Source organism: Pteropus vampyrus, unplaced genomic scaffold (genome assembly GCF_000151845.1).
Source record: "Pteropus vampyrus isolate Shadow unplaced genomic scaffold, Pvam_2.0 Scaffold4, whole genome shotgun sequence".
Taxonomy (NCBI): Eukaryota; Metazoa; Chordata; class Mammalia; order Chiroptera; family Pteropodidae; genus Pteropus; species Pteropus vampyrus.
The window spans coordinates 118,601-129,049 of record NW_011888785.1 but is presented as its reverse complement, the minus strand read 5'-3'; the positions used below and the strand labels follow the sequence as shown (position 1 = coordinate 129,049).

The following is a 10,449-nucleotide window of genomic DNA, read 5'->3' as shown; positions in this document are numbered from 1 at the left end:
CCACTCTGCAGTGCAGCGAACGGCTGCATGTGGTTTTCTAGAAGGTCAGCCCTTGTGCCTCCTCGCCCCGGATAAAGCAGGACGAGCAGAGCTAAGTTCAGCTTCCCGGGCGGTGGGCGTAAGGTGGGTTCTGTGCCGGATAACTTCCGTTTCGGTCGCTCTTGGGTCACTGTGGAGATACATCCTTAAAAAATGTATTTGGCAGAACTCAAATTACTTGTCACGTACTCTGACTGTTAACCACACTTCATCCCAGGGGAAAGAATACTTAGTCCTTAAAAACAAGTGCTGGGGTAATATGCGCAAACGTGTTTACCAGCCATCGTGGGGTCCCTCCTTTATTTCCTTCTTCCCTGCGTTCCTTTTATATCCCACTCTCTTTTAAAAAAATTTTGGCTTTTCGCCCACTTGAAGGTTAACGTTCCACTTACAAGTATAGCATTGGCATTTAGCATTTTTAAAGTGTGAAGAGTTTGGAGCAAGGTTGTACAGCGCCTCAGTGAATGTAAAGTGTTACTATCATGACTAGATGTCGTTAGTAGCTAGTAAATAGAATCCCAGAGAAGCGAGTAAAGGGGCATGCCTTCGGGTTTTGTGGGTTTTGAAATTTTTTTTTGTTTTGCTACTTTCCTAATTGTAACTAATTCTTGAAAATCGTCAGTAGATGAGGGGCTGGAACACTTAACTCTAGGAGATACCAGGTTTTGTTTCTTCTGCGAGCAATCCAGCCACCAGTAAGATACAGCAAACCCTTCATGCAACCTCCATTGTGGACTTAAACTGCATTGTTCTTGTTTCAGATTCCAAGAGATGCGAGACAGAAACTTGTTTATATTGCCAAGATTACCAAAAGCATTGAAGTAAATGATTTCTCTCAAACGGTTTTATTTGGAGAGTTACCACCCTCGTCTCTTGGACATGTAACTGCTTTCCTAGAGGAGGTACCAGTCCATCTTTAGTATTTGAATCTTTCATTTATCTCTCTGATACTTGGAATTATCTGGGACAACTAACTCTTTTTTTAAAGAGAATTTAGAAGCTAGTAATCTCTTTAGCCTGGTGGATGGAGTGTGACAGCATTTAGACTGTTTCCGAAATCAGCTGATAATTAACTGATGCTAATATTCAACAGGTGATAGTTCGTAGGACCATCTTTTTCCTCTTTCTAAATAATGGAAGTAAATAAAAAGCAGCTCGAATTGAAATCTATACTTAGCTACAAGTTTTAAACTTCACATTCAGAGTAGAGATAAACTTATATTTTGGAAAAGGTTTTGAAAAATCAGTTTTTCAGATTCCTGTTAGTTTCTAAGTGTCGCTCATGACAAATAATGGCAAAAAGTAATGGAAACAATGTTAGAAATGGTTGCCCTAAATGTCCTTTCTCTCTCCTTAAATCAGAGAAATGTTCCCTAAACCAATGTTACTGGCACTTCAATTTGCATTATAACCGCCCGAGGATTTGGGTAAAGGCAGGCTGATTTAGTAGGTCTGGGGTGGGGCCGATATTCTGCGTTTCTCACCTGATGTTGAAGTTCTTTGTGCATTGACCAGCTTTGAGGAAAAACATACTAAGTGACCAGGTTCTGTAGAACCAGAGCAGTGGTTTTGAAACTTTGATGAACGTTAGACTCATGGGGAATTTTCTAATCTACCCATGCCACACCTCAAATCAATGTCTGGAGGTAGGAGCCAGGGGACAGTAGTTGTTAAAGATCCCCAGGTGATTTTCATGTGCCCCAAACTTTGGGAACCACTGGGTTAGACAGCAGTAAATCAGATGTCAATAATCAGTGCAGTCCTGCCAAGGCCAAAACTTCAGGTAGGAATATTCGCCAATGTGTTTATCATTAATGATCCGCCAATCTCTCACCTCTCTTCTACTTCTGGCATCCCTTTTCTGTTCTTTTGAAAGGAGGTATTTTCTTGCTGTCTCTGGCCTCTCCCAACTTCAGTACCTTACCTCGATTTCTCTCCCTTTCTGTGAATTTACTTGGTTTTGGCTGATTTCAGGAGACACTAAGAAAGGAGTTTTCTCTGTTCAGCACTGGGACAATTCAAGAAATTTTTTATCAAACTGAATCTGATTAAAGGATTTCACGTGAAATGTGAATGACTTTTGGTCCTTCCATTCCAGACTGCCGTCAGCTGGCTCGGAAGGGCACGGTTGCCGTCATCAGTGGTTTTCTTGCTCTTTCAAGTTTGCCTGATCTTGCTCTGAATTTATCTCAGTCTCAATGCATATCACTGTGAATAAACGTTTAAATGAAAGAGAGTAAGCTGTTAATAAGTACATCTATAGAAGGTATGAAACATTCAGAACCTCAGAAGTTAAAGTGCTTTGGAAGATTCTCATTTAATTATGCTTGAGGATATGCTACTGGGAAGAAAAGAAAACAACGACATCCCACTTACGATGCCACTTGGGTTTATTTATGGAAAAGGCTTAAATTCAATATGAATAGGGCCCTAAGGCATGGCTATAGATTTTTAGGTTAAAGGCTTCCAAGGCTTGTCTTTGCTTAGGATCCCTTACCACTCACAGAACTGGCTGATGAACAGCGGTTTACGATGACGTGCGAAGTACTCCCAAACCACTCTGTAGCCAAGATCTCTCTTCCAAATTCCACACTTGGAGATCCACCTGCCTTCCTGCCATTGCCTTCCCTCTTGATGATTAATAGATACCTCAAACCTGATGTCGCAAGTTGAACTGATCTTCCCCAACCTGCTTTACTTGCTGTCCCCAGAAATGTAGATGTGAAGTCCATCCTTCTAGTCGCTCAAGCTGGAAGACCTCTGAGTCAGCCTTGTCTCACACCTTGTAGCCATTCTGTCAGTAAATCAAGTTCCACCTTCAAAATAGATCCAGAATGGGTCCCATTCTCCCTCCATTGCTGCACTCTGATCCCTGTGTTACCCCATCGGTCTCCTAACTGGTCTTCCTGCTTCTGCGTGTCTCCCATCTAGAACCTATCAGCAGCTGAAATGGTCCTTGTTGAAACATGGGTCAGAACATGTCACTTATTGCTCAGACCCTGCACTGGTCCCTGTTTCACACCCACTGAGGGGCCACCCAGCTGCTTACAGAAGTCCAGACTTTGCCTTGTTGCTTACTGTGCATCAGCAGTATCAGAATCATCTGGAAACTTAGAACTATAGACTCTCAGCCCCGCTCCAGAGCTACTGCATCAAGACCATTAGGTGTTTCTTATGCCTGTTAAGGATGAAGGCTCTGGTCCAAAATCTCTGATCTACCGTCCTCCTCACCTCTCTAAACTCATCTCACTTGCTAACTCATGGCCCCTTGCTGATCCTTGATTGTTTCAGGCACACTGCTGGGCCTTTGCTCTTGCTATTTCTTTATCATCTCCAGAATCCTCTCAGCCAACCTCTCTATGTTCTTTAAGTCCTTTTGCTCAAATATCTCTTTTCAGTGAAATCTACCTCATGGAGAGCAGGGGTCTTTGCAGGGTGGGGATTAGGGTCAGGCAAGTGAGGCACCTACTTCAAAAGCAAAATTCACCAGGGGCTGGGGGAAGGGAACAAAAACAACTCAGTTATCATGATAAATATATTTTAATATAATATTTAGTGGGAGCCTACTGGCATCATCCCACATCTGGAAGAACAGCAGGGAAGGTAGGAAGTCTTGAATAGGATAATCATAGGTCTCTGTTTGCCTGGGGCTTTTTTGGTTTGTACCTGTTACAGATGAGTAAACATCTAATAACTTTTAGTGTTCTTTTGACTATCAAAAGCATCCACAGTTGTATGGTAACTCATTTGGTTCCCATAGTGTTGAAGGACAAGGAGGAGATAGCTAGATGTAGGAAATAGAGGCATAGTATTCCGACCAGAGGGAGAAGCACTGCAGAGGAACAGGTGAGGAAATGCAGGTTCATTTTTTTAAAAACAAGTTAACCAATGTAACTAGATTGGGCAACCGGAGCTGGAGGGTGGTGAGAAATAAGGCTGGAGAGGCTGATGAGGAAATAAACAGCCATGTAACTTTTTTCAGATGGTTGCCTGCAAAGACAATTGCCAAACCCAAATCTTTGTATTTATTGGAAGATGGTCATGGTAATGCATGTTCTATGAAGGTGTTTTTTTGGTTTTGTTATTTAATCAGGACAGGCTTAATTTGGAAGTGTCAGCCAAATGAAATGTCAGTGGTCATTTATGACTTTCATTTCGATCAACTTCTCACTTTCTGGGTGATTTGTACATTAACAAGAAAAGCATTAAGTGCAAGGTTTGGTGAATTGGTGACTCAGTTGAAAAGTAAGGGAGAGACTTATTGAGGCAGTGATTGGACTGAAAAGTATTGAGCGAATATTTTAGTGTTGGGATTCTTAAGTGGGACAGATTAAGGAAGGGATGGACCCGGTGAACTGAAGGCAGGGAAAGTCATTTGTGACTTTGTATTTTTTTCTCATTTAAAAGATCAAATACACTCTCATATTCAATGTTGAATAATCTTTGGAGTCTGACGCATATTTACCGGTTTACGGTAATTCATGCTGATGTGCTGGGGCCTCTCAGCTTTTCTCTCCGGCTTCAGTCTCTTTTCTGAACTCCAAGCTTAGACATCCACCTTCTATCTTTCCACGTGTGGCCACTTGATGCATCATGACATCTCAAGACTGATGTCCAAAATTGAACTCTCCATCTGCCCTTCAACATTGTGTGTCTCCTTACGTTATTATTAGGAACTGTATTATATAATTATATTTAGCAAAAGTATTTTAGATGTCATATAGTTATTGCTTTTATTATATATTATTGAAAGAAACCATAATTATGAATGCTCATCAATCCAGAAAAGTCTGATTTGGTTCTTGTTGTCAGTGTCTGAGCCCCATATCCTTGGACATTCCAATTTAAGAAGTCTGGGAGAGGCCCAAGTCTGTATTTTGAAAATGTTTCCCAAGTAATAGTCTCTACTGATTTAAGAAGCATTGTAAAAAGAAATTCCCCAGTTTAAAAACGGTTAAAAGAAAGATGGTAAGAGAACCACAGCAAAGGCACTATAGTTCTTTTACCTATAATTATATGTATCCTTAGTAAACATCTCCAAGTTCTTTTGGTTCACAGAGAAAGTTTGGGTTTTGGGGGTTTTTTTTGTTTTTTTTTTTTGATAAAGCATTTATTATTTTTTTTAATTTAAAATTTTTTATCAATTACAGTTGACATTCAATATGATATTAGTTTCAGGTGCAGAGCATAGTGGTTAGACATTTATATAACTTAATAAGTGATCTCACCAACAAGTGTAGTACCTCCTGTCCCTTGCATATATCTGTCCAGTACCCCCTGGTACCATACATAGTTATTACCGTATTATTGACTATATTCCCTATGCTGTATTTACATCCCCATGACTATTTTGTAACTGCCCATTTGTACTACTTAATCCTTTCACCATCCCACCTGGCAACCATCAGTTTGTTCTCTGTATTTATGAGTTTATTTCTGATTTGTTTGTTGATTTTTTTTTTTTGATTCCACATATAAGTGAAATCATACAGTATTTGACTTATTTCATTTAGTATAAGACCATTTGGGTCCATCCATGTTGTTGCAAATGGTAAGATTTCATTCTATTTTATGACTGAGTATGCGTGTACCACCTATTTATCCAGTCATCTATTGATGGACACTTAGGTTGCTTCCATATCTTGGCTGTTGTAAATAATGCTGCAGTGAAAAATAGGGATGCATATATCTTTTCAAATTAGTGTTTTGGATTTCTTTGGATAAATACTCAGAAGTGGAATTGCTGGGTCATATGGTAGTTTTACTTTTAATATTTTGAAGAACTTCCATACTGTTTTCCATAGTGTCTGTACCAATTTGCAATTCCATCAAGAGTGTATAAAGGTTCACTTTTTTCAACATCCTCACCAATACTTGTTGTTTGTTGAGTTTTTGATGATAGCCATTCTGACAAGTGTGAGGTTATATCTAATTGTGGTTTTAATTAGCATTTCTCTGATGATTAGTGATGTTGAACATCTATTTATATGTCTATTGGCCATCTGTATGTTTTCTTTGGAGAAATGTCTATTCAGATCCTCTGCTCATTTTTTAATGGGATTATTTCTCTTTTTGGTGTTAAGTTGCAGGAGTTCCTTATATATACTGGATATTAACCCCTTACTGGATGTATCATTGGCAAACATCTCCTGTCCAACAGGTTGTCTTTTCATTTTGTCGATGGTTTCCTTTGCTATGCAAAACCTTTTTAGTTTGATGTAGTCCCATTTGTTTGTTTTTTCTTTTGCTTCTCTTGCCCAAGGGACATATTAAAAAAAATACTACTAAGAGTAATATCAGAGTTTACTGCTTATGTTTTCTTCTAGGAGTTTTATGTTTTACATTTAAGTCTTTAATTCATTTTGAGTTTATTCTTGTATATGGTGTAAGAAAGTGGTCTACTTTCATTTTTTTTTGCATTTATCTGTGCAGTTTTCCTAGTGCCATTTATTGAATAGATTGTCTTTACCCCATTGTATAATTTTGCCTCTTTTTTCATAGATTTATTGACCACATAGATATGGGTTTATTTCTGGGCCCTTTATTCTGTTTCATTGGTCTATGTGTCTGTTTTTATGCCAGTACCATGCTTTTTTTGCATGCTGTAGCCTTGCAGAATAATTTGATAGCAGGTAGCATGATACTTTAAATTTTGTTCTTTTTTTCTGAGAGTTGCTGTGGCTATTTGGGGTATAGTGTGGTTCCAGATAAATTTTAGGAATCTTTGTTCTAGTGCTGTGAAAAATGCCATTGATATTTTGATACGGATTGCATTGAATGTATAGATTGCTTTGGGTAGTATAAACATTTTAACAAGGTTAAGTCTTCCTATCATTAACATGGTATATGCTTACATTTATTAGTATCTTTTAAAATTTCTTCATTATCTTATGATTTTCTGAGTACAGGTCTTTACCTCTTTGGTTAAATTTATTCCTAGGTATTTTATTTTTTTCATGCAATTATAAATGAAATTGTTTTCTTAATTTCTCTGATAGTCATTATTGGTGTATACAAATGCAACTGATTTCTAAATATTAATTTTGTATCCTGCTGCTTTACTGAATTCATTTACCAGTTCTAATAGTTTTTTGGTGGACTCGTCAGGGTTCTCTCAGTTGTCACTTCTCTTTCATTTATCATTTTATTTATATGGGTCTTCTTGATGAGTCTGGTTAAAGGTTTATCAGTTTTGTTTATCTTTTGAAAGAACTAGCTCTTGGTTTCATTGATCTTTTGTATTGCTTTTTGAGATTCCAATTCATTTATTTCCTTTCTGATTTTTATTGTTTCCTTGCTTCTAATCACTTTGGGCTTTGTTTGTTCTTCTTTTTCTAATTCCTTTAGGTATAAAATTAGATCGTTTGAGATTTTTGTTCATTTCTTGAATTAGGCCTATTCTGCTATGACTTTCCCTCTTAGAACTGCTTTGGCTGTGTCCCATAGATTTTTGGAGTCATGTAATTATTATCATTTGTCTTAAGGTATCCTTCAATTTCTTCCTTGATCTCATTGTTAAACCATTCAGTGTTTAGTATCATGTTATTTAAGCTCTCTGTGGTTTTCAGTTTTTTGATTTTTTTCCCTTATAAATCACAAAAACTTTACAAAAATATTCCCAACTAAAACAAGACACAACCCAAAATTAATTGAATTACTTTGTATGTAGTTTAACAAGATTTATTATAATTAAAAAGCACATCCTAGGTCTGTTTGGTTTAAATGATATTTATAGAGATCCTTTAGCTGTGTAGAGCATATAGGTCAGAACTTCATAATAGTTTTATCTACAGCTTGTGACACAAATATTTAATTTTAAAAGAAGTTGGCCTTGTCACAGAATAGTAAATAGTGAAAGTTTGGAACAGTACCCGGTGAATTAGAAATGTTGAATAACCAGAATTTTCCTCACATTTGACTTTTAGAAAAAGCTTTTGATATTGAGAATTTAATATAGAAAGCAGTTTTCTAGTGGGTCAATTCATGTTCAGCCCAATAAGCCTTAATTCCTCAGTATGGCTTCCAAAGATCTTCATGAACCACCCACCCTGACTGACTTTCTTGCAGTCATTCATTTTCGGGGTGCTGGCTCTAATTCCAGGCAGGCCAAACTAGTAGTTTCCCAGAAGCACTATACTTCTGGAGCCTTCAGTCATTTTATATATCAGTGTTCAGTTTTCTCAAATGCCTGCCCTGATTTTTCATCTTAAAGATTTCAACCTAGTAGTAACTTTCCTGGCAAGTCTTCCCTAAAGACTCCTCTCTCCCAGAACCAGCTGTTTCTCCTGTGATTCCACATTACATCTTGAATGTGCCTCTAAATATGGCAGTTATTATATCAAGGGACCTAACCCACTAAGCTTATGGAAGGTGGAGACTATTTTTTACTAGCTCAACATGTAAGTGGGCGCTAAGCAGGAACAGTATAATAATCAAACAATTCATAAAGATCTGTTTCAACACCATTAGAAAACCAAAGTGAATTTTCAGTTTGTTTTTAATTAAATGCAAGATTGTGTTATCAAATAAACTTTAAAATGGTGGAATAACTATTCTCTGAGCATTTTAGCTAATGGATATTTTATAGTATAATGCTAATAAACTGGACAGATTATATCAAAAACTGAAAAACATTTAAAAATTAGTAGATGTTGGAAAGGAGTGAGAAAGCAAGAAGAGACCAATTTTATTATCTCAACAAACTCTTATTAATTACTTAATATATGCTGGGCTCTAGGAATAACAAGAATTAGGGTTTTCACATATATAGTCTCATTGATATACCCAATTTAATGGTAGAAGGAGTCCCCCAAAGCACTATATGATTCAATAAATATCTTTCTGACTATCAAATTTTAATCCACCAGGATGCCACCCAGGGCTTGAGAAGATAAATTTACTCTTGTCTTCATGTAATTCAAAAAGATTTTGTTCATTAATATACCTCTCAGCTTGCATTAAGAAAGCACTTTACTTAACACGATTTTGCTTATGCAGTGTTTGAGTTATTGAGAACCTCCACGAATGTTTGATAAATAGATAAATGAATGAAGAATCAGTAAATTATTTCCTCCTTGAAAAAATTAATCTCATTAAGTCGAAATGGGTCACTGATTTTTGTCTTTGTAAATTTGACATCATAGGAGTACATTTATGAAATTTAGTGGTTTTGTTGCCAATTTTGTTTGACAAGAAAATCTTTGAAGGAACACATTGTCTGTAAATTAACTGCTTTTAAAATTGTTTCTCTTTCTAGATTTTAGTACCAATTCTTTGTAATAGGAACAACCATAAATCCTGGTCCTGTTTTATTTCACAAGACATGGAACGTCATATAGAAGTCATGAAAAATAAAATACATATTTTTAGGGGTAAAATGTTGAGAAGAACTCTTCTACCAATTCCCACTATTGCAGGAAAAATTGACCTGGATCAGAAATATCCAGAGGCCAAGTACGTAATGATACAGTATATAAAGGATATTAAAATAGAAAGCCAACATACCCATTTAATATCACAACCTCAGCAAACTGTTGGCAAAATAGAATTATTGTAACTACTTTGTAGTTTTAAAATAACATGCTGAAACACCATGTGTATGACTTATTTTTCAAAGTATACTCTTTAAAAACAGACTGCAAAAAGCAAGCCGTAACAATTGCCATGATGTCACTGATATTCTTTTAGTAAAATGGTTTCGAAGATGATTATTCTGTTTAACAGTGTTTTTAATGTAGAGATATACCAGTGACAATGTCATAACTCAAGTTGAGGCCATAAAAATAATGGATCTGATTTTGAAGTATTTATATTTAGAAAACTAGTTTATGGATATATAAAATACCTATTAAAATCCAAGTCCTATTTTTATTTGGATGAAATGATTTATTTTTGGATTATTTTATCAATCCTTTCAATGTACATAGGCTAGAGCCAAATGAAAGGACAGTACTCCATGCAATTGAATCAGTGGTTATTAAATGGTCACATCAAATCCAAGAAATTGTAGAGAAAGACTCAGTGCAGCCTTTGCTGAATGGTCTTCACTCAAATCCTCAAACTGAACTGAATTTCTGGGCGATGAGGAGAGAGAATCTATCATACGTTTATGATCAAGTAAGTAGAGTGCCCTAAAAATTGCTTGTAAATTGAATTAGCAAAAGTAATTTGTAGAATTTGGTCTCTAGAGCAATAATTCCCAATAACTAACGATTTAAATACCACCTTTGAATGACTTAATAGTTTGCTCTCTTTTCTTATTCCAAAGTGCTACATGATATGCACTTTAAAAATTAATGGGAATTGAAAGTAGTTTTGCTTTTTTGAGAATATTTTGACAGCATTTGAGATCATTGGAAACACTTTGTGGCACAGAAGGAGTGGTTCCCCCAGGGAAACAGTGAAGACTGT

General features: G+C 36.5%; 1 protein-coding gene across 6 annotated transcripts in view; it reads left to right on the top strand.

The window, feature by feature from the left end:
• Window positions 1-43: 43 nt before the first annotated feature.
• Window positions 44-10,449, top strand: part of LOC105294974 (dynein heavy chain 11, axonemal) — a 128,174-nt gene continuing 117,768 nt past the window's right edge. For 2 of the 6 annotated variants that reach the window (XM_023532765.1, XM_023532768.1), the window contains exons 1-3: window positions 44-941; window positions 9,296-9,492; window positions 9,966-10,155. In XM_023532765.1, the coding sequence (XP_023388533.1) occupies window positions 9,362-9,492; window positions 9,966-10,155 (321 nt within the window). In that variant the 5' untranslated portion in view covers window positions 44-941; window positions 9,296-9,361. The remainder of the gene's footprint in view (window positions 942-9,295; window positions 9,493-9,965; window positions 10,156-10,449) is intronic. The other 4 variants (XM_023532758.1, XM_023532785.1, XM_023532793.1 and 1 more) reach the window with 4 other exon arrangements.